The sequence below is a fragment of the Anarrhichthys ocellatus genome, unplaced genomic scaffold (genome assembly GCF_004355925.1).
Source record: "Anarrhichthys ocellatus isolate YVR2014 unplaced genomic scaffold, GSC_Weel_1.0 scaffold9, whole genome shotgun sequence".
Lineage (NCBI taxonomy): Eukaryota > Metazoa > Chordata > Actinopteri > Perciformes > Anarhichadidae > Anarrhichthys > Anarrhichthys ocellatus.
The window spans coordinates 83,795-107,955 of NW_022280039.1; the positions used below are offsets into that span (position 1 = coordinate 83,795).

At 42.4% G+C, this 24,161-nt stretch overlaps 4 protein-coding genes across 6 annotated transcripts in view; 1 reads left to right on the top strand and 3 right to left on the bottom strand.

Annotated features, from left to right (window-relative positions):
- The window catches only part of thbs4a (thrombospondin 4a), a 12,484-nt gene extending 12,435 nt beyond the window's left edge, over positions 1-49 (bottom strand). Inside the window, exon 1 of the mRNA XM_031849359.1 lies at positions 37-49. Within this exon, the coding sequence (XP_031705219.1) occupies positions 37-49 (13 nt within the window). The remainder of the gene's footprint in view (positions 1-36) is intronic.
- A 359-nt stretch (positions 50-408) lies between these two features.
- mtx3 (metaxin 3) lies at positions 409-4,634 on the top strand (the record flags this gene model as incomplete). The annotated part of the gene is made up of 8 exons (XM_031849204.1): positions 409-550; positions 998-1,074; positions 1,189-1,281; positions 1,370-1,552; positions 1,637-1,713; positions 2,198-2,355; positions 2,640-2,728; positions 2,899-4,634. Coding segments are annotated over 8 exons (915 nt in total), but the record flags the coding sequence as incomplete, so codon positions are not given.
- Positions 4,635-5,755: 1,121 nt separating this feature from the next.
- On the bottom strand, positions 5,756-18,253 carry cmya5 (cardiomyopathy associated 5). Its single transcript, XM_031849199.1, has 14 exons — positions 17,111-18,253; positions 15,579-16,221; positions 12,484-15,375; positions 9,572-9,667; positions 9,210-9,428; positions 9,085-9,107; positions 8,801-8,925; positions 8,551-8,685; positions 8,111-8,257; positions 7,806-7,953; positions 7,423-7,556; positions 7,201-7,300; positions 6,951-7,127; positions 5,756-6,856 (listed from the first exon to the last, which is right to left on the bottom strand). Exons 1-14 carry the CDS (start codon positions 17,215-17,217, stop codon positions 6,604-6,606), a joined length of 5,199 nt encoding a protein of 1,732 aa, XP_031705059.1. The 5' UTR covers positions 17,218-18,253; the 3' UTR covers positions 5,756-6,603.
- A 120-nt stretch (positions 18,254-18,373) lies between these two features.
- tent2 (terminal nucleotidyltransferase 2) lies at positions 18,374-24,007 on the bottom strand. Of its 3 annotated transcripts, XM_031849203.1 has the most exons (15): positions 23,953-24,007; positions 23,462-23,630; positions 23,231-23,344; positions 22,459-22,687; positions 22,236-22,350; positions 22,070-22,158; positions 21,904-21,961; positions 21,658-21,724; positions 21,478-21,554; positions 21,162-21,290; positions 21,037-21,080; positions 20,678-20,814; positions 19,829-19,920; positions 19,632-19,711; positions 18,376-19,513 (listed from the first exon to the last, which is right to left on the bottom strand). In XM_031849203.1, the coding sequence occupies exons 2-15, from the start codon at positions 23,584-23,586 to the stop codon at positions 19,430-19,432; spliced, it is 1,440 nt and encodes a 479-aa protein (XP_031705063.1). In that variant the 5' UTR covers positions 23,587-23,630; positions 23,953-24,007; the 3' UTR covers positions 18,376-19,429. The 3 variants fall into 3 exon arrangements, with proteins under 3 accessions (XP_031705062.1, XP_031705061.1, XP_031705063.1); XM_031849201.1 differs by having other exon boundaries at positions 18,375-19,513; positions 21,037-21,290; XM_031849202.1 differs by lacking the exon at positions 23,953-24,007 and having other exon boundaries at positions 18,374-19,513; positions 21,037-21,290; positions 23,462-23,930.
- Between the last annotated feature and the right edge of the window lie 154 nt (positions 24,008-24,161).

Here is a 24,161-nt window from a genome sequence, read left to right on the forward strand (position 1 = left end):
AGTGTCAGTTAGCCAGGGATAGTCCTGTTCACCAACCGGAAACAGACATTCAGTGGAATGGTTAATTGACTTAAAATAACCAATTAGATGTTTCAGTTATTTTATATTACAAACATTCTATGGTGCTAGCTCCTCCAGTGGTGTGTTTTCTGCTTTTCTCTATTTTATTGATTGTAAACTGGACATTTTGTGGGTGTTGGACTGTTAGTCAGACAAAATAAAACATTTGAAGACTTCACCTTAGACTCCATACATTTGTAAAAGCCTGTTTTTACTATTATTTGACATTTACCCCAAAAAATAATCAACAAATTATTCTATAATGAAAATAATTGGCAGTGGAAACCATGTTTGATTTAGTTATACATATTTTTGAACTCATTTTAGTGAGTTCTTTTGTTTTCTTGCTCATGGGTTTGCTTCTTTTTTCCTCCCTTTTTTAAAACAATTTTTCTGATTGAAGTGTGTGTTTTCTTTCAGGCTTACGCCAAGTTTTCTGGGGCAAAAGTCACGGTTTCTCCTATTGACTGGACATGGAAAACTCTCACAGGTGGGCTGCAGCTGTAAACCAGAATTACACAACAGCGTGGTCCAGACACCACATGGCAATTGCTTAATATACAATGCATATGTGGTTGACTGATAGGAATATGTTTTAAATACATACAATACATTTTAGTTTGGAACATATATCAATATTAGATGTATATAATAATGTAGGAGCCCACTCTACAACAGTGTGCATACTAAAAATCACATGACGACTAACACACTATTTGACCAAGTCATGAAATTCCTTTGGAAAACACAGATTTAAAGCTTGGATTTAATGTTTTTATGCATCTGATTGGGTTCCACAATGGAGTGAATTCATCTAACTTGTGGGTACTCAATATATTGTTGATTACAAGACCTTAATGACGTTAATGCAGATGCAACACCAGACGCTGGCTTTGTCTTGAATTGTAATATCTTCTTCCTGTCGTTCAACTTGCAGCGACGGTCCCAGAGTTGCTGTGTGGAGACTCTGCAGTTCAAGAACCTACAAATATTCTCAACTTCCTGAGAAAACGGGTACCAGTGAATTCCAAGGCTGCTCACTGTCCGTCACCTGGTCATTATGTCCCCAAACCCCTTAAGCAGATTCAGTAGATCTACTGTAATAAATGTGATTCTTCTTTTTTCCAGAAGTTTAATGCAGACTATGAACTGACAGCCCGACAAGGAGCAGACACCATGGCGTACATCGCTCTGCTTGAAGAGAAACTACGACCAGCTCTGGTAACGCCGTCTCTCCTCTGCTTGATCCCTGACGAGAACTAATCCGTGAGTAATGGTTTTAATCAGAGTGATGCTTTGTGTCCCACAGTTGCACACTTTCTGGGTGGATGCAGAAAACTACGCCAACCTGACACGGCCATGGTTTGCTTCACGCTCGCCATTCCCTCTGAACTTTTTCATTCCCAATCACTATGCCAACACCGCCCTCTCCCGCATCCTTCTAACCAAAGGAGAGGCGCCGCTACACAGAATCACCGAGGTCGAGGGAAAGGTAAACATTTACTAGTCTGATTCATCAGTCACATGTTGCGTCAACTCTTTGTAGACTGTAACTCTTTCTCACTGTCTGCCTCAGATCTACAGTGATGCTAAAGAGTGCCTGAATCTCCTCTCATACAGACTGGGAACGGCAGACTACTTCTTTGGCAACTTGTGAGTGTTTTAATGTCCTTTGATGGACCACATATGTGCATCACATTCATCTGCCAAGCTATTAGAAGACAGACAAGATGAAAAATCATGAAAAATTGGGATTGAAATGTTGGGATGGATGTTCTTATTTTATTTGTCTGGGTTAGTTTTAAGAAAGTTTTTTTTTTTTTTTCATTAAATCTTCAGTTGGCCATTTGATTACAATATTAGGCCAATAGGCCACATTTTGATCTATGAATGTAGATTCCTCTCATAGTATTGAAGTTGTTAAGTTGATGATCATCATATTAGAGGGAATGGGTCCTCTGAAGTGTATTTCAGAATAATTCTGAGACATCAGACACAGAAAATGGTTTCTGGTTTTTATTAAGACAAAAATATTTATGGACACTGACAGAATGAGTAAAACTACATTTGATGTCTCGTAATGCCCGATGTCGCTTGTCTCTGTGTGTTTATAATTTGTTTTTGTTTGTGTTGGTAGGCCGACCAGTCTGGACGCCTTTGTGTTTGGTTTTGTGGCTCCAATGTACAAAGCCAGTCTCCCCAGCAGCCCTCTGCAGAGCCACCTCAGACAGCTCGATAACCTCACAAGCTTCTGTGACAACATCCTCGCCGTCTACTTCAGCTCGGACCACCCTTGTAAGATCGCTGCACACACTGGAAATACTCGCACTCTTGGGCTTTAGCTTGGTGAAATCCACACATACAAAGATGCAGGGGACATTTTACATGATATCCATACACAAGCACACAAAGCTACTAACATCATCAGCATCTCCCTTCTTCTCACATCTTTGTTTCACGGTGTGCTTGCTCTTTGTACCGGCTCTGTTTCTGGGTGCTCATCAGCCTAACGCTGTTACTCTTCCACTGACTCGCTGCTATCTTCTCTGTGGGTGTCCGCTTACATCATTTCTCTCCAGGTCCCCCCCCACCTGTTCAGGAAACAATGGATGCCAACCTCCAGAAACTAACTCAGCTTGTAAACAAAGAGTCCAACTTGATAGAGAAGGTGCTTCTGCTTTCCTTTTATCGTCTCTTTGCATGGGTGCATGCTTGCATTTGGCAGGTACAGTCTCAGCTGTACTAAAAGTATATATAGTGTCACTTAATGAATCATTGTCATTTTATTTTCTGCCTCTGCATGTGTGCTCTAACTAAACTGGACATCCTGTACTGTAGATGGATGACAACCTTCGCAGCAGCCCTCAGCACAAACCCCACAGACCAGACCCCAAACCCAGTCTGGCCAGTGAGCAGAGCTCTACTCCTGCCTGACCCCTGACCCCTGACCTGTCAACCCTGATCCAGGCTTATGAATGGAGGAGAGAAAGCCTGTCGGTGAAAGCTGCAGTTCTGACTCAACATCCTAAAAATATAAAAAAATGTCATCCAGGGGAAATATGGTTTGAATGGAAAATAACCTAATAATTATTGGAAGTATGACTATATAACTATTAAAGAGGCTATTTTATAGAAACATAATGATGATTGATTTCAAAGATGTTGGTCTGAAAGAGATGGAAAAGTGCATGTGTGGGGTTTTAGAAGAAGGTTGAGTGCATGTATGTGGTTATGGATGGAATTCTATGAAGTGGCGTTTGATGAGAAAGACACAGAAAGTTGAAGGAAAGTAAAAGTCCAGCAGGGAAAAGAAGCGACCACCTAACCACTTGATCCTTTTGTTTTCTGTAAGAAATATGTATTTACATTTTTCAGTTCATGCACCATAGGACACGTGTGACATGTGTTTCCTCACCTGCGTCATGAGGATATTGAAGTTGGTTAAATACGCATTGATCTCTGACATGGTTCAGAGTTGTGCTAGAGCACCAAATGGGAAGATGTGTTTAGTTACGTTACTCCAGTTTTATAAATCAGTTTTCATTTTAGCATGACGGTGATCTGAGATCTTTCACCTCCTGTAAAAATCTTCTGTAAATTCTGACATTTAAATTAGTGTTATGTACAGTATGTATACAGTCATGACTAGGAAAAAACAATCACGTATTTTGTTTTGCTCTCATCTCCTCTGCTTTGTATAGCTTGTATAGTTGTAAATATTTTCATGATGGAAATCAATGCAATTTACTTGTGGTTTCCTCTCATAGGGCTGATCATCATCTTCTTCAGTCTTTGCTAGATACACTGAGGTGATTCATACACACTCTAGTAACTTATTCATGCAGAATATTTGGGACTAATGAGTGTTTGTGTGAGAGTTTACCCAAGAAACCAGTGTGTTTCAATTACAGTTTCTTTGTTTTGCAAGATAACTGTCATTACCAATCCACTCGCAGTTGTTGCCATAGTTTTTCCACAATCAATCTTACAGGTACATCATTTATTTTGTTTCGATTTTTCAGCTGTGTTGTCATTTGCTGTGCCTATTTAACAACTTGTTAAAACTGAAGTGTCTGTCCCATCTGGGAATATCTCATTATCTGCCTCATGTGTTTTTTTGTTTTTAATGTCATGCTCCCCAATATCCTCACAGCTCATACACTTCTGAACTGTGTCTACTCTGTGATTAGTGTCTCAGTCTAAAAGTATTAATACTTTTCAAGATACTTGGGCTTCTGCAACTTCCAAACACAACATTTTGCAGTTACATTCCCTTTAAAGCACCATACCCTGAAACAAAAGCATTCATTGGTGTGTTTGCGTGCATGTGTGTGTGTGTGTGTTTTGGCAATTACAAAATGTTGACAGACAACAATCAGGCTTGTGAGGACCATAAGGCTGCAGTGTGCCTTCATGACTGCTGGTGTCTTTGTGCAATTGTCCAAATGTTAACGGTTCATAATTTTCATACATTGCCACAAATTATCTTTTGTCATTTCTGTTACTGTTGTTCACCCTGTTTGGATGGTTGGTAGCAACTGTCATCATATAATTGAAATACAAATATAATCCAACCACGACCACTGTCTTTTCTTATGAAGCTAAATAAGCGTATTAATATAATTTCACTAAATGTGCCTGTAAACGGTCAACTGGAGCCTAATTAAAAGATTATACGAGAGCTGTTTGGGTCATATATTGTGCTTTAAGAGACGTCCATCTTCTTAGGTGAAGCCGCAAGGCGAGCTATTGGGCAACTTGTTTTTCCAGTAATAGTGACAGAAGATTTTACCCTTGCCCACCATGCTTATTGTATGGTCGTTGTTTATATGTTGGGAGGACAGTGAGCTCTTTGTTTGGTTTTTGGCCTTAGACCTGGAAAAAATGAGAGTAATTTAGCTGAAAGGAGATGATTCATACTTGACATCAGATATTGTCAAAGTCATTGGAGGTAGAGGCTCATGCTGTGACTTCTCTTGGCTGGCTATTTAATAGGTGTGGTAAAGGGAAATAATTACATGTTGACAATTTTGTGCTACAAAAAATATCTTGCATGTTTCTATCTTTTTAATATCGGTGATTAAACGACACTATTGCCATTCTGTTCTTCTGAGTTTGAAAAGTAAATCTAATTGAGTAAAAAAAGAGTTTGCAACACTGAGACTGGGTCTTAACTTTCTGCTCCCTGAGTTCAGCTACAATAAAAAATGTTCTTCATAATCCAGTGTTATCAGTCCCAGTAAAATGAAGCTGTCCCTTCTCAAAGAGCTGTCCTTCAGCTTCCAGCTGAGCAGTCCAACAGATCACATGGAAGCCAGCAGCTGTTCCCGGACAGTCTGCATGTGTTTGCCCCACACCCCTCTTCTTCATTTCACTCCCCTCCGCTCCGTTTCCCCAGCAATGAGGAAAGGTGTCAGAGATGAGGGGAAACAGTAGGACTGCCTGGAAAAATAGTTTAGCAATATTTGAGAAATGACATGAACCATGTAGCTTTGTCAGCGAGGTGTATGGCTCCCAATACAGTAGCTGTAAGTCATCAAAAGCAATCTGGACGTTTAATTGCACGATAGATTCAGCAGAAGTATTCAGGATTGGTGGCAGAAATGTATTTTGAGCCAATATTACAGCTAATGGAGCGCTGAGGCCCTCTAGTGGTGAATGTACGTCAGAAAGCTAGAAACAATCAGTCCAGTTGAGCAAATAGAAAAATAAATATGTTCATTCAGCTCAGATGTTAAAATCAGTTTACAAGACAAAGAAAAGAAAACAATTCATCTCCACTTGCTGCTGTGGCACATAACAAAATATAGATGAGATCACATCTGTTTACAAAGGTTATTTACACAAATCCACAATATGAAATACAGTTTAACAGTCCCACCGTATGCTTCTCGGCACTATAAACTCTGTCGCCAAAGGGCTTTAACTGTTGTTTGTCTCAGTAACGATTCAGTGTTCGACTTAAGTATACAGTCAGACCCTTTACTCACCTCACAGTACCTATAAGTAAGGGTTTAAAGAAAGAGTAAATCAAAGAACATTTACAAAACAATCCCATCAGCATGTGTTATATCCACAACATTTCACCTCTCCCCTGGCAAAATACAATACAAGACACTCACCTGTGAAACAAATTGAAGGCACTAAATTTCAATCCAGTATTTCACACCGTCATCATTCATGTTCACTGCCTTTGTTTTTGGTATTTACAAAACATGTTCGATAAGATATTAGACAAGACATTGCTGTTAACAAAAGAGATAAACGTTGAATTGATTTCCTGTTAATTAGAGAATAATTGCACTATTGATTAGGTTTGATCTAACATAAACACACAAACCCATAGAAGAATGGCATGTATGTAGAAATATGTCCTCTGCTTTTACTGTGGGATATCTGTTTCTGTATTTTATGCATTGTCTTATCTGCAGTTTTGTCAGTAAGGCAGTAAGTCATTTTAATCATTATACATTAAGATCATTCAAATCCAATGAAGTCCAACATGAACTGTAAACTCCTCAGTGTGCGAGGCCGATAGTAGTGCTAGCTGTCTATGGTAAACTCCGGCACCTCCAGCACCATGCTGACCTCCAGGCTGCCCGGCATCTCCAGGGCCAGAGCAGGGTGGCACGGCTGGGTGAAGCGCTGGCAGAAAGTGCCCAACAGCTGACCGCTTTGAGCATTGTAGAAAGACAAGCGACCGAGCTGGTAATCCAGGAGAGTACCAACTCGCTCAGGCACCTCAATCACAAACACACTGGACTGAATGTCACTGTGGAGCATCTGATACCTGCAGCTGGACAGACAAAGAGAGCAAAGAAAGGAGGGTTTAGACCAGAATAGTGAAGGGAAGTACTGTAAAGGGGGTGTGGGGGAGGGGTTATGCATACCCTGATGGTGTAGGGATGCACTGCAAACACCATGACAGGTTGTTTTCACCCAGTGGGCTGTTTCTATTGGCTGTGTCGTAAGCCACTCCAAGCCTGTAAGCCGTGCTTCCTGACACGAGGGTCTCCCAGTAGTAATGTCCTTGTGCCGGCAACAGCTCACCCAGGATGGATGGACACCTAGAATACATACAAACTCTGGTTTACAAATATTCTTTAAAAGCTTAAGTGGTTGGAGCTGACTGAAACTCACTGTTTGTCTGTTGATGGTGTGTCGTAGTGCAGGGTGGTCTGGTCCACAGACAGCTCCAGAGCGGGGTGAGCTGAGGCTTTCAGCAGGTGGAACCTCGTCCCTGAAAACAGTCACCGGTAAGAGAAAATAATGTGTAAATGTGTCGATTGTGTTTGTGTTGTATTTGTGTAATGTTACACACAAATGGAAGTACAAACACAGTTTAAGTGAGTGTTCTGTTACCTTTGGTGGAGATGAGGGCAGCCTCGCTCTGTTCACTGGCTCCAGACTCATTCACAGCTTTGATGTAAAACAGATAGTTTTCATTGGGCTGCAGGAGAACCCTCTGCTCGCAGCTTCTGATACCTGAGATGGACCTAGGAGTACGTCACACACACCCACAAACATGCACACGTTTAGATTAAAAGAATAAACCTTAGTTTATAAAATACTTTACTGTAGATTTTTTGTCCAGCTAGTTTGGGCAAGAAGTATGATTATGTCTTTGTATTTTTATGTCAGATCATTTTTTACTTTGTTTTAAACCAAATTTACAGGATTTCCTATGATGTTTAATGACTGCACTTTTCTATATGTGTCCCTATCTGGTTAAAACAAACACTCACCTGAGCCCCTCTCCCTCTAGTTCATACTGGCGGCAGTACTCCAGGGTGTAACTCTGTTCGGGAGTCAGATTTGCTGAGCTCCAACGCAGTGTAGCTGAATCCCACATGACAGTACAGCGCTCCGTTTCTATCACTGGCACTGACGGAGCTGCCACAAAGAGAGAACAAGTCAGGTCAATAACAAAAATGTAGATGCTGTAATGTAACAAAAATGCCCAATCTAAATTCGCTTCAAAATACCAGTAAAGAATACAATTATGCTTTCCATTGTCAGACAAAGTTGTCGTTTCGTTGTGGGGACTGACCAGTTCTGAAGGAGAGTCTCTCGCTGGGCAGAGAGCAGCCTGTGTAGTTGACAGCCATCACCCACACCTTGTAGGTCTTGTCAGGCTCCAGCTCCTCCAGGGCACAATAGCTCTCCTTCACTGTCACACGGTACTCCTCTGACACAGCTGTGGACAACAGCAGCCACAGCACATGCACCGTTTGTATGTATTTCGTAAATCACAAACGTCACATCAACAAAAGCTATACCTATTATAAATACTACAAGATAATATAGAATGTATATTTGTACAAAAAGACCTATTCTACATCAACAAAAATAAGAATTTTCAATTTCAAATTAAATTATCCATTAAACTTAATTTCTGTCAATTTACCTGAAGTAGATGGGGATTAAAAATAGGATGGGAGCACTTTGGCCACCATTTTCCAGCTGTAACAACATCCTGAACGTATTTACCTCCCTGTGGATCCTCCATGCAGTAAACTTGGAAGCAGTCTATGATATCTCCAGGGTTGACCATCCAGTAAACAGTGACACTGGTGCTGGTGGCTGAGCCTGGCTCCTGAGGCTGCAGCGTAGGCCTCTGAGGCACTGAGGCACAGACCAGGAGACATACACGATTAACTGCTACATATATATGCACATGGCACAAGACTTCTTGTAGATGTCAGGTGAATCTGGAAAGATATGTTTATATCAGAGCTACCTGGGATTCCCTTGCGCTGTGCGAGGTGAGGGCTAGAAGTGTTGCCCCTGGCGTAGTCCTCGAACACCAGTAGTCCCTTGGGCCCCAGCTCCAGTGACATGGCTGAGTCCAGAGCTGCCTTGAGACTGACCACACATACACAGAATTTAGCCTTTGGCCGCAACCACAGGTCAGTGTCAAAAAAGGTATGTACTGAGCAGAGTTTAGGTAGCTCTGCAGGTCAAGCAGCAAACTGTATTAGAAAACCACACCGGCTCACACTCCATTCACTGAAATCACATTACCTTGCATTAATGTCTTCAGGTGACTAGTGGGAGAACAGATTGAAAAGGAATTCATCAGAAATTTGACATAAACCCTGATTATTGGCTGCATACGAAACCACTGATCAATAATCCCCAACACTCACCCGTGCGTCAGTCTCGGCCTCTCTGGCCGTGGTCTCCAGAGTGGCCTTGGCGATGTCGATGCTCTCCTGGAAGGCGACAATCTGGTCATATAGCTGCTCCAGTTTGGCCTTCTTCTCCTCTTCCATGCTGACAGACATGTCGTTGTACTGCTCCATCACCAGAGCCATCATCTCCTCATTCTGCGCCTGCATCGCTGCCTCGCTCTCCACGCACTGGTCCTGGTCGAGAGTAGAGGGAAGGAAAACAGAGATATTATATTTACAAATGTAACAGTGTGCATCTTGTCATTTAATGCTTTATAAACTGATCTAATGGCAAATATTAAAAAGAGAAAGTATTTAAATATGGAAACAGTTTTTACCTCTACAGAGTTGTAGGCCAGTTCGATCTCAGACACCAGGTCCTCGATGTTCTCTGACCTCCCCTGAAGCTCTGAGATCCAGTCACCCAGCTTCTCCTGATAAATTAAAAAAAATGACACGTGCAGGTAAAATTCTGGTCTGGAAGTAACGCATTACATTCACTCTCGTTACTGTAACAAAGTCGTTTTTACTTTGGGAATAGAACAGAGAAAAAAAGAGATGCATCAGCAGCTGCACCAGAGAACAAGCTGCAGGTGTCTCTGAGGCCTCAGGAGGGCAGAGCTCCGTCCAGAGTGGAGACACTCCGGAAATGATTGTTACACATGTTCGCGTTCACGTGCTGGGGCCCCTCGAGGCACAATCACAAGGAATTGCACATGGGGTGTGGTTATAATTAGCATTATCACACCTCGGCATAGTTAATAAATGTTACACCTGTCGTAAGGTGCGCATGCTAAATTGATGACCTAAGGGCATGCTGGGCCTGGCTAACATGCTAAATACTTGGCTGTTTGAGACCGTTAATCCCTGTGTGAGGGCTGAGCCTCATTCAGCTCAGACTGGTTAAGTTACGAATGAACGAGAAGAGAAGTTGAACCTGGGGGAGAATGTGGAGGACTTCGCGGTGCAGTTCAGACAGGTGAGTGCAACAACACAACGGTTGATGAGAACGACAACAGACACTTCTTTGCGGCAACTACGTGTGCGCGCGCTTCGCAGAGTGTGAAAACCATGCTGAACACGTTTGCTATTTGCTGCATTAAGAGTTCCTGCAGCCGCTGTGGAGTTTGTGTTTACGCTACCACGTTGTCTGCTTTGATTACGTTTTACACTGCTGTTGAAACCAGAATATGTGTCGATAGCTCGTTTTACTTTATTGTCGATCATTTTTGTTTAATTGTCTGAGTTCTACTCTGTCGTGGTTAATTTTTGTGAGGCCACACCTAGAAAGGCAGTTGTGTATATTTACTTGTATTCAGTTGTATGCACAGTCTGCAGAGATCTCGTCTGTCGATTTGGACAGAAGGGGATTTGTTGCTGACATTATACTTATACACAGGTGGAGCAATATTGCTCCACCTGTGTATAAGTTGATATTGAAATATATATATTGAAAGAGCTATTTGTTGTAACTAATCATGTTCTACTTTACTCCAGAACAGACATTTACAGTACAGAATAACTCCTAAAATGTACATGTAATAAGACAGACTTAAAAAAATAAGAAATTAACTTATCCTTTAAGGGAACTAAGATTGCATTTAGTAGATGCATTACAACTTTACCGAACTTAGTCTTCACACTTAACCAACATTTATCTGAAATATGATTTTTATTAAGGGAATTTCATGGATCTCTTTGGTCAAAGTAAACAGGAGATGTAAGTTCCTCTATTTTGTTATTATTTAGACCAAGTTTTGCAAAGTTCTTTTGGTAAACTGGGACCGATTTCCCCTCTCTGCCGAGTATGCTGAAGTAAAACTTGTATTATACCTTTAATCTTTGTCTAAATTACAGTAGAGCTGTCAAAATTTCACATAAATACAACATCCCACATGTACAAGACCTGGTTCAAGCATAATCTGAAAATTACATTTGATCATTCTTTGTTTGATTTAGATGTGAGATTCTTTACTATAATTATTCATCAAACACGTGTCACTTCACCCATGTTGTCTAACGTATCATTACAGAAAAACATGAAATGGTCTCTCCTGTAAATGAAGTGTCTAAGGCATGAGTGTTCAGGTTAAAAAGTGGGCTGATGGACTTTGGAAAACTGCAAGTAAAAGACAACACAAATATGTATTTTAAATTGTTAGACGGTGCTGTGACATTAATTCAGATTAAAAAAGCAGCTGGCTGAGCCTGTACTGACCGATGGGGACAGCGAGGGAGAACAATGTGTGAGCAGATCACATATCAGTCTCCACTTGATGATGTCACACTGGACCTTTTCACTGATTAAAGCGGAGCATTACATCACACCAATTCAATGTGCTTGGCTTCAGCCTGATGGCAGCCTGCAGCATTCAGCCTGCCAGCATGAACAGAAAAGTTATAAAGGCCTAATTTAGGAGCACTTTATGATATGATGACTCAAACTAATGCCAGTAAAGTGTGTGTGATCATAACCGTGTGTTGTAATAATGCTGGTAAATTGTATGATGATGAACTGCTATTTGATTACAGCTTGCCATCAGAAATGAGAAACGTTGTTGCAGCAGGAGACTGCTCAGATGATGAAACATCTGGGAGATGCTATTAGAGACATCTGAGGTTACATACAAAACGGAAAAAAAAACATGTCATCTGATCTAAAAAGGAATACTTGCAACATTTTGGGAAATGTTTATTTGCTCTCAAAATGTTAGTACTTTAAATCTATTAACATTTTGCTACACCCTTCAATACTTGTCCCATATGTAATATTCATTGATCATTTTACTAAAACTGTGCATGTTTGCTAAGCATAGACTTTTACGTTTGGAAAGAGACATCTGGTAATCAGCGGATCAAATACTTGAATAGCTCTTATTTGAATCATTAGGTCCTAAAAGTTGTAAATTGTGCAAGTTATTTTGCTTCCTCCCTTCATGTGAAGGAGGCTGGACCGAGGGCTGGGAGGCGGGGTTAAAGAAAAAGCTAGTGCGCATGCTCTTTGGGCTTTATAATGCGGAAGATCCCATTTTCATTTTAATTTTATACTCAGAAGTCAAACTCTTTTTGCTTCATGCGCCACTGAGCAACTTTTGTTGGAATGAATAGGGCCCCTCCTCCGACGCTGTATCCAGTTCTGTTTATTTATTTATTTATTTATTGGGCTTAAAAAGCTGTGAAAACCATCAATATAAACTCCAAAGCTAATTTTAATATGCGTTCCCAACTTCCCATTCACCCAGTACATTACCTTAATTTCCTCGTAGGCTTGGTCCACAGCAGTAACCTCGTGGCTGTGATGCTCTCCAGACACACAGTCGTCCTCTGACAGCAAACATCCACAGGTGATACAGAACCTGTGCATCTGCTGCAGCTCAGCAGCCAGTCGAGCCTGACTCTCTTCCTCTGCATCGATAATCTCATAGTCAGCCTCTATGAACTCATCATCTGGGGACAGATCAAAGACTTTCTCCTCCTCCTCCATCTCCATCCTCTCATCTCGCTCCTGGCCAGACTCAGGCTTTGGTTCCTCTGCATTTCTCTGTGTTTCAGGTTCCGGCGTCTCTTTGGCATCTTGTTTATATATTACCTCATATTCAAGCTCGTCAATAGTCACCTCTGGAGCCTCTGCAACTGCCTCGTCTTGCTCCATCTTTTGTTCTACATCCTCTCTGTGCAGATCAATCTCTGTACTTGAATGCTCTGTGACAATGCTTGTTTCTGGGGCATCGTCCACCTTGTGAATCTCTGCCTGTTGTTCTACATTTGCTGCTCCTGACTTAATATCCTCGCTGTGTAGCCCGGACAAATCCTCATGGGCAGTAAAGCTCCTCAGAGGGGAAAATGCACCCTCGTCTTCCTCAAAGTCCCTCTTCATCTTCTGCTCATCTGTGTAGGCCTCCTCCACAGGTGCTGGAGGAGTGTACCTACTGTCTAACTCGTTTCTTGGTAGTGCGTCTTCCTCCAGAACTACGTCTGGTTTTACTTCTAGTTGAGGCTCTGTCATCGTTTCTTCATTCGGTGCCTGAAGAGTCTCTGGGCATGTTGTCGGGGTTTCAGGTGCTATGAGACGTCCACATGTGCTGTCAGGGTCAGAGAGAGCTACTGCATCACTTGAAGTCTTCTCTGATAACTGACCGATCTCTAAGTCCATCTCTACAGCTTGTCCTTTGGGGACAAGGATGATTAACTCATCACCCACATTCACCATCCCCTGAGTAACAGTCCCAGTGTCCTCTGCGGGTGTTTTATCTTTGGCTTCAGTTATCAGCTCATTGTCAGTTACTGACTCCTCCTGTTGATGCTGCGTGGATTCAATACTTGTTTTATCTGAATCTTTTTTTACTTCATCTGACATCACAGGTGCGGTTACTTCACTTGAGATCTCTGCTTTAACTTCTGACTCTTGATCACCTTCAGTAATGAATTCAGGCGACTTTCTCTCAACTGCAGTTTCCTCTGTTAGAACGCCATGTTTTTCCTCTCCTTCAGCTGTTTGAGCATCTGTTGTCTCAACACTTATTGCCCCCTGAAGATCAATCTGAACTTGAGTTTGGATCTCTTTTTCATCCACTGCTTTTTCAATCACCTCCACTAACGCATGTACTGCAGAATCACAGTCAGTGATGACCTCAACAGGTGCACCATCCCCAGGAACAACTTCTGCTGCTTCTTTTTTCTCACACAGAGATGTTTCAGCGGATGTCTCTATTTCACTAGAGGTGAGCATTTCCTGTCTTTCAGTCTCTTTCACTTCAGCTGAGGCCTCTGCTATGGCCTCGGTTAAGTCTTTCTCATTATCAGCCGTCATCTTGGTGTCAGTAGCTGCCACCTCAGACAAACTCATCTCAGTGATGAGGTGAGGCGCGTCACTGCTTACGGGTGCTACCACAGCTGTCTCCTCTGCGGCATTTAAAACCACCTGAGCTGTTTTTTCCACCACTTTTTGTGTCTCACATGGCTGCTCAGTTTCAATAATACTAGTTGTTTCTGCTGGCACTTCTCTCTGATGCTCCTCACTCTCCTCTGTTTTCTCTACTTTACTGTCTACCTGCTGAGTTTCAGTTAGTGGTTTATCATTGCTGCTCTCAGTCTGATCTCTCTTTACCTCCTGATCCTCCATCTGGTCCTTTCTCAGTTTGGACACCTGAATTGATTCGTCAGAGGCCTCTCTGGCAGCCTGCTCTTCAGTCACCATGGTGACTTGTATGTCTTTCATCTCCTTTTTTGTCTCAGTAATTATTTCTCTTTTCCCTTTAAATGTAGCCGATTGTAAATCTTCGCTCCCATCTCCAACACCGACCTCTTGTGTCTTTGGTTCCTCTGTCTTTGTCTTGTCCTCGTCTTCTTCTATGACCACTCTTGTTAGACATCCTGTCATGTCAAACTCACTCTGCAACCACATCATCCTCCCCTCCCTCTCCTCCTCCACTGACTCTGGTAGAACTTCCACTGTGGGAGTTTCATCCTTCAAAATAAACTTCTCCAGGTACCCGTCTGCCTCCTCTGAATCTGAAAAACGTCTCTTATAAGTCTTCTCAGATGCTACGCTCTCTGCCTCAGAGTGTTCCTCGTCGCTCTTCCTCCTCTCGCCTACAGCATCTTCGTAAAGGTCTGAGTACATGAAGGACATGGCAGTAGGCTCATCCAGCAGGATCTGGTCAATGATCTTGGGGGGTCCAGGCGAGAGAAAAATGGGTGTGAGGACGGTGTCTTCACCCCCAAACAACACTGAACCATTCTCCTTTAAAGATCTGTGGCTCACTCGTCTCCTTCTCATCACACTCTCCGCCTCATCGTCTTCTCTCTGCTGCAATGCATCAGCAGGAGCTCCTTCGCCGTAGAAGACCTCATCAAGGTGTTCCCCCATTATCTCCACATCCGTAACAAAGACAAAGGAGTCTTCTGACGCAGAGGGGCTGTCTGTGATGGCCTCCTTAGCTGGCTTTTGCTCCTCAACTGTGGGCTTTGCCTGTGGCTGTTCTGCTTCCTCCTGCAGCTCTGGAGCTTGTTCTCCAGGAACCGCCACATCAACCAAGGTAAACTTTTCAAAGTAGTCTATGTCGCCAGTGCTCTCTTTCTGAGTGGGTGTGTGTCTGAGCTGTGTGTCCGCTGATGGCTGAGAGGAGTCTTGCTTTGACGACTGAGGAAAGATCACAATCAGCAAGTCAATCTAGAGGACAATTAAGTGTTTAAAACAGCATTCTACTAGACAAATTAATATTTTAGTAATTTCTTGTGGATGGCAGAAAATACCAAATGAATCCAAAACTAGTGTTAGAAAGTGTTTGAAATGAAATGCCTAATTATTGAAACTACTCATTGTATAGAGAAATGAATAAATACCTCTTGGTGATCCAGTAATTCCCCCTCCTGTGGCAGGGCATGATTTTCTTGCAGTGTCCAGTCTTTTCTGTTTTGGGACCTGATCTTCGGAGTCTGGTCCAAATAAGACAAATTGTCCTGCAACTCTGTGCTCTCTTCCTCGTCCACAGTGGGAAGTTTGGAGGGGACTCTGATGTTGAGAATCTCATAACCCTCGGAAATCAAACTAAACAGCTGCTGATCTTTGTTTTTGATTTCCTCCAAGTCTGGCTCTGTGTTGGTTTTCTCCTGTTTGACATTGGGAAGAGAAATCTCCGCCATCTCAGGTCTCTCTACTCCCAGGGCTGAAGCTGATCTTGAACTACCAGGTCGGCTCAGCCTGTCCCCGAGCCTGCTGCTCCTTCCAGACCTCGTCCTCCTACGGACTATTTTTTCCTCATCAAAGATGATGGTGATCTTTCCTGCAGCTCCAGAGCCATCCATGCTGTAGGCTTCAGAGATGGAGCTGGTTTCAGAGGCCCAAGGGGTAGAGCAGCGGCTAGAGGCCGTCTCCCAAACAATACCACTGTCCTCGCTCTGAACAGTTACCATGGAGAACGATGGATCCACCATCAGGCACTGGAACTTAGGCTTCACAGACTGGTCCTGGACAACCTCTCGCAGACTGGAAGAGCGAGAAATGGACGGTTAGAAGAAGGAAAGCAGGCTGTTTGTGCAGTTCCCGAGAAGAGAGAGGGCATGACTAAACAGTCTGCAAGAGGAGCTCCTTTTGGCACAGCTCATGGAATGCAAGCAGAGAACAAACCAATTAATCAAATCAAAACATATCTGTGCAAGATGTGCCAGCATGGAAACCACCACCACCAATTCATGTTTTGCGACTTAGCAAATCTAAGCTTAAAACACGATAACACCCGCTGATCCACTCTGAAGATGATCACGTGTAGATCTCCGGTGTTAGACCAGACCTGGTGCTAGGCTGCCAATGTGAGTGATGAGCTGAAAAAATAATGATCAAATTTTCTCTGAGCTGACTCACCTGCTATCAATACAGCTCAAGCCCTGCAGGGTTACAGCAAGGTGACGTCCCAAAGCGTCATTCATGTCACTAGAGAAGAGATGCCTGGCCTTCCCAGATGCATCCAACATATCAGTGTCTTTTACTATTTATGACATGGCAAGGAAAACTAGAGCACCAAGTATGAGACATGATAAATGAGATGTATGATTCGGTGAATTAATTCAAATATTAGAATAGAGCTGTCTGCACTGCCTATCTGACAATTCCTGACAGATGGTCATGTAATATATTAAATGAACTTTGTGTCACTTGGATGCACTCGTCCAGTCACGCTCTCCAGATGTACGACTTCTCTATTCAGTCTTTAAAGCAAAATGCGTTTGACCTAAGTAAACAAGTAGTTTCTCACGACTCCGTCAATATATTTCATGGTAAGATCTCCAAGCAGAAAAGACACCACTTTACACCAAGATAAAAGTGAGCTACATCTGAGGTTATTCTGCTTGTAAGCTAGCTCAAGTATGTAAATGACCTGTTTTGCAGTTCTTCCACCTCGTCGTCATCGTCCTGGCTGATGGCCTCTGAAGCCTCACTCTGTAACTCTGTCACCTCCGAGTCCAGACTCTCAAACTCCTCCATCTTGCTTGTATCCTCCAGCTCTTCCCTTTGTAGTCCCCAATGTTGTTTTTCTGTGTATTTTAGAGTCCTCTAGGTGTTTTCAACCACTCCGATTTCGAAAAAGAGTTGTGTGCCTGTTTGTGTCATTCCAAGTTGGGAGCAGTCCATCTGACTCAGCCAGGGACAGAAATAGACTGAGTGGGGAATGAAAAGAGGGGAGTAGAGCTAGAGAGAGGAGCAGTGAGAGTCGGTAGGTCTCACTGGATCTAGAGTTTGCTGTTTGTGTACTTCAACTAAGAAGTTGTTAGATGTTGACTGTATCATAAAAAGATTGTTATAGATTTAGGAAAGAAAACAAAATCATCCTTAAGGTGGTCCGTGCCAGTGGCTATAGCTGAATGAGCCAGTGTGACTTTAAGATCAAAAACCCCCTTGCTTAGTTAAATATAGGCCATGTGCTGAAACAGTAACCCCTTTGGTCCCCCTGCTGCCGGTGGCAACACTAAACGGGGCCACCCACACACACGTCTTGTAAGGCATCTATCCCCTAGCAGCACTGGCACTATGCAGAAGTCATAAAACTTTGTGTAATTAGGTGTCGAACCACGTAACAAAAACGAATCAACACTAGAGTTGCCAGAGGAGGATGCAGAGAACACTTTGCGTTTTTCCAGGAGCGACTTTTAGTTTTATCTTTTTTTTAAGGCCTGTGAATCACAAGTACTTGTAGTGTACTGAATGATGTAAGGGATCCCGATGATAGCTGATGAACTGCATTACCTTGAGAAAACAAAATGACACCTGACATTAAAATATTAGATGGACTAGGTGGATTGGACCAGGTCTATGGGATTGTATTTGTGCTTATGGTCAAAGTGTGTTCTAGGTTGAGCATTTAGTTCCTGTGGATGAAATCTCTGATTGTGATTCTTAACTGCGAGGGTATCAAATATAATAGTGTGATAGATTAGCCAGTGTTTATTCTTAAGTCGTGTTGCCTCCGATACCCCTGAATATATTAAAACATGAAATAAAGATGCCACCAAAGTCAACATATCTGAATATGAACAGCTGCAATGATGGTTTTGGAACTTGTATTAGAATAGCCAAGAATTTAGCAGGCTTTGCGTATAGTTCAAAAATATAAAGAAAAAAAAATAAAATCACACATCTTTATAGATTTAATTTTTAAATACACCTTTAAAAGTCCGTAATGTACAAAAAAGGACCAAGGAAACAAAAATTTGAAGTGGAAATTCTTCAGATAAGGTATGCATCAAGTCAGAGATGAACATCATTTTCTGTCCAAATAAATCCAGTAAGCCTGACCAGTCCAGAGGAAAGAACACAACACATCAGGACCAATGATAAAGGAGTTACAACATTCAGACGGTCTCTTCACAGCCCTCTAATAATCACCTTGGAGTCACTTAAACAATGACACCAACTTAAACATCACACAACCTCAATTAACAGCTCAGTTTTCAGAGGAGCTCAGAAACTTAAACAATGTGAGAATGAAAAACGACGGGGTATTTAATGCATCTGTAGAAAAAAAGTCTATGGCATTTAAACCCACGAAAGTATGACTACTGACCTAGAAAAATAGAAAAAAGACTTTGATGTTACAAGTTGGTCCACACAGGCTGAAGACAATATACTGTGTATACTCTGCATATGTGTTGCAGAAGCAAATTACCGACTTCCAAAACGGTGCAGTATGGCTCTAACAATGTGGATATAACAAACTGAGATCAGAGGAGAAAAACGCTTCCATCTAAGCTAGATATGAGCTTGTGTCTTTCACAATTTGGCAGTATACTCAACGTTTACCCTATAATGCAATGTGTGTTGGGAGGGGGCGGGCCGTGTAACATCAATGACTATCGCTTGTAACACTGACCATTATCATCATGCTTCAGTGCAGCATCTCTGTTGCAAGTTAATGTGACAGGATTATGATCTCGGAGCCCTCTAGTGCCATTCCACAAATGTTATAATATGAATAAGAATAATATGGCCAAGTCTGCAAAGCATTTGAAGTCGAGTGTGGTATTTTAAAAGGCAATACCAAGGCAGCCAGAGCATTCAGAGTCCCAGACTCCTTGTGGCTGCGAGGTGCGGAGGCAGCGGAGCTCCTCTCTCAGCACATCCTAAACGTCTCTTTGTTTCTGGGAACAGGCCTGTCTTGAGGTAGAAGACTCCTGTCCGCTCTTCTAATTAGAGGAGCCCCTTATCTCCTTATCTCCTCATTAATGATGGCTCTGACCGGGAGGATCGAGTTCAGGTCCTTCCTGTCCTGTAGAATCCGGCATGACTGCGCAGACACAGAGATATGGGAAGCAGGATGATTATGAAGAACTCATAGCTGGCCCACAGCGGCTTGGAGGAGGAAAAACATAATGAAGAGAGCAGTTTTTGGGACTGGCATGTACCTTGGCAAACTCGGCTTTGATGGCATCAAACTTGATCTTCTCATGGACTGCCCTGGCAACATTGTTTCTCTCAAATGGCTCTGAAACACAAGGCGTTGCTGTAACTCTGGATATGTAACATTACCGGGGACATTTCTCACATTGACGCTCCTGGTAATTATTTAGTGGTGGCCTGTTAGTTCCACTGAAATGTTTACCTTCCACACATATGTATTTGTTTCGCCACATTTGAGAATTGTTCTTGGGCAAAGCTGCGGCCTCTCGGATAGAGATCACCTGCTTATCCCACCTGCAAGACACAGAAAAACAAAAGCAAGGGCATTATTTAGTGCTCATTAGACTAAATGACCGAGGTCCTCAACGACCATACTAGTAGCTTTGCAAATTCAGCTAAACTACAAAATATGCACACTTAACTGTCAACAAACAAGGGGGAAGTTTTGTTCAGATTCTGTCAATTCTTACGTCTTAAATATTGGAGCCTCATTGAAAGCATAAAGTTCAATGTTCAAAGTCCAAAAGAAAAAGAATGTGCCTTAATGGTAGATTTCACTTACATTCGATAGCTTATTGATTGGTGTTGGTTGAAACAAATTTCTGTCAAGAAGGTAGAAAAAAGGTCCTCATCGTAAAAAACTTTTGCTTTTGAAAAATGTCAGCAGTAAAAAAAAAAAAAAAAAAAAAAGCACATGCAAAACCCTAAACATCTGTGACCTGTTTGATACTGTGAAATGTAGAAATCAACGTGTTTGTGTGGCGAGGTTTAGTTCAACGTTGCAACTGTGGCGTGGTACGGTAACACACATACTGCAAACACAGGGAGCATGGTATGTCATGTTAGCGCTGTGTAAGGCCAAAGGTCCCACCTGCTCCTTTCCCTCACCCAGAAACATGAAACCAGAGACGAGGATGCAGGATAGAGGAAGGAGAGAGGAGATGATGGGGGGGGGGGGACTGGAGAGGTAGAAGTTGGCAAGAGGAGCAAGATGAGGAACCATGGGTGCATCTGAAACACTACACTCAGTAATGTGATGTCCTTGAGATACCTGAAGTCTGTAGCATAGTACTTGAGGAAGCCCAGGAGAAGCTCTCCCAGAGAGGATTGATTTCTTGAGATGTAGCGGGGGATGTGTTTGGGTCCATCTGGAACCATGTTAATGTCCATGAGGTGATAAAAACACTCCTGAAAATCAAGGCACAGGACAAGACTTAAGACTGAGCACCTTTTGCCATTTCTTTGTGACGGATGAAGCAAAGTAATGCTGGAATGTCTTTTGTGTCTGTAGGGCAATTTACATTTCATGCATTTCCTATGATTTGGCTGTTAAACTGACTTAAGGTTGCAGCTCTTGTGATGAACCTGCTAATAGCAAAACTGAATTGCAAAAGCAATGGAGACACTTACTGGGTAGTCCCTCTGTAGAGAAGGAAGGACCGGTTCCTTGAGAGCTGTAAAGAAAACAATCACAATAATGACAGAATACAAAGGGGACTGAAAAAAAGATTGTCTGTGTGTATGACTGTACTGACTCTGGAGGTAATGCAGCACCATCAGCACAAGTGTGTAGCTGCTCAACGTTCCTTTGCTGGCATCATTGATTTGATTGTGCCGTGCCCATTTCTTGACAACAAGGATCATGGGTCTTATCCTGAGATCAGCTGAGAGAGACCGCACAAACACAGCAAGTCAAAACAAGAAAAGGTTATGGTCTCCATTTCAAGTGTCAAATGTGCGGCTGGCATAATAAACAGAGTGATCAGTCACAGTTGGAGCCGACTTAAAATAAGAAAGGAACTTTGAAAAGTTTGTCATAAAAATGTATGTATTGTGGACTGTCTCACCCACCATAGGCGTAACTCCTCAGAAGGAATGTGTTTCTGATGCCCACTGTGTTGTTGATATTCAGATCAAACTCCAGATCACTAAAGAGGATAGGAGTATTAAAAGAGTCTTATTAAAACATCTCTCTGACTCTGTTGATGTTGTATAAAAAAAGAAATAAGCTTAAACATTGTTGGCTCCTACCTGCCTTTCTCTCTGAACTTGAGGATGGGCACTTTGGCTCTGATCAGTTGAGTCTTCTCTACATACGCTACAAATCAAAGATCATGAGATTCCTGGTTGTTTTAGTTTAATTTCTTGTAAACATGAAACCTTTTTCCACTAGGTAAATAGCTCCACCTTGTGGCATCTGAGAAGAGCAAAAAATGTGTAATAAACTATTCCAAATGATTTTATATATACTTAAAAATGTAGTTTACTATTACTTACACAGTGACCTGAAGAACCTTTGGAGGACAGAGAGTACCTGTATAGGATCATGTCTTTTCTAAAACAGAAAAACATGCAGGTGTTTAAGTGGAAGTGCATATCTATGATTGTAAATACACCTACTCACTTTGGATGACATACACAGTGCAGAGTCGGAGATACTCACATTTCCCGTGAGGACCAGACACAGATCAGCATCACTGCTCCGGCAGCCCAATCCATTCATTGAAGATCCAGTCAAGTAAAGCCGTGCCACTGTGAGAAACGCGCTCGGTGAATAGGGATCGCAACAAAAAGTCAGAGCAGAACGCAACTGTGTATTTCCTACACACCTGCATAGACACTCTGTATGTCTTTCTGTAGCCGAGCTCGGCACGTCTCCTTCCGGGCCAAATCGGAAGTTTGCTGCTGGCACGCCTCGAACATCTCCACCATCTGATCACTTAACTGAGGACATAAACACATGTACACTGACTAAACCGAGCATACCTGCATGCACACAGTCAGACTGGATGTATATCAGCTGCAGGTTAAGCCCATTTAAACATACAGTACCTTGTCCTTCGCGTAGGCCTGCAAGATGTTGGGGCTTTTGGGGGCAGCAGTGACCTGAGGCTGGATACGGGTGCTTGGGCTGTGATAAGCGCTATCAAAACCAGCAAAGGATGATCTTGATGACCCTGCCACTACTTGGCCAGGAACATGAGGGGGAGGGGCTCGAGTTAAAGGGGGGTCAAGGCGTTGCCGCTTCACCACGTGGGGGCTGTAGTCCTCATTCTGCCTCCTGCAAGAAACACGATAATGGTGGTAATTCTGTAATCGAGACTCCCAAGAGCAAAGATGTCTTTCAAGGTTATATTCTCAAGGATAAACTTGCAAGCAACTAAAACAGATAGTGATACCATTTCCAACGGTCCATCATTATGCTTTCAAGGAGACATATACCTATTGCTGGAACATCGTGATTGGTTAGAGAAGATGGTGTACATTTCTCTGATTGAATATGACATACTATCATATGTTACACAAAAGACCATTGGTTAACATTAGTTGATTACCTCTGTTTGCAGGTGTGTATATATATACACTCCTATGTAACTGCACCACAATGTTTACTCAGTCAAGGTGAGATCACTCTAACAATGTCAGAGTATTCTCTGTACTTTTCATCTCGCAGTATAAAATACAATAATACAACAATTATTCCCTGACACCATTAAATTGATGTTTATACTTGTATTTTCCCACCACAATACGGAAACATGTGACAAGACAAGGTAGATGTTCATAAATTACAGATCAGTCATGAATAAATGGTGAAACATACTTGCGCCCATTGGTCATAGTTGGTGTGTGAGGAGGGACTGAAGGAGGGACTGGGGAGAGTAGTCTGGGCTTCCATTCATATGGAGGAAGCCTCTGTAGTCCAGGAACAGAGAAGCTACCACACAAACACACGTATTACTGAACAGTACACAGAAGCGCACAAGTAACCATTTAGTAGTATATTAGTGACGCAGCTGATGTCTATCACACCAGTTTTCTTCGTCAGGCTCACTTGTTGACACCAGCCAGACTTTGGTGGTTGTAATCGTAGTACCGGGGCACGAGTGTTGGCGGCGGCGGGTACAAGTCTTCTCGGTAGTCTAACCGCTGTCTCGGTACGGCGTTGCGGGGAAACATGCTGCGGTTCTTCACAGAGCTCCAGCATTAACTCCGCTGATTTCCTGAAAGCAAGACAACATAGCGTCAATACGGCTGGTAATGTTAGTGTCCGCAAATACAGAATAACTATGGTGACCACAAGTACTGAACTCATCATCCAACAGCAATGGTAACGTTAATGTCACGAGAACTTCCTCTGGAAACCGAAACTTACGTCCGAGCTAACGCTAGCTAATTCAACTATCGGTAACGATATTATCACAAAATTCAACCTGCTTCACTGTAAATTTGTTTGAAGACTGTGTCTCTATAAATATGTCACTGAATGTTTAAAAAAAAAACTGCTTTTTGTTTTACTCAAAAACGGAACTCTGTAACACTTACCAAATATCATGACACATGTAAACAAAACAAGGTGTTAGTTTCCTGAGAACCTACTTCCGCATTGATGCCATGACGTAATGGAACTGGATTTAAAGGGGACGTGGCCACGCGAGGTAAAGAGAAATCCACCCCAAGGGCAAAAGTATTTGTATCCAAATTAGTTTAATTTGGATGTGAAGCTTAAAGCTATGAAACAGAAAAGCGCAGTT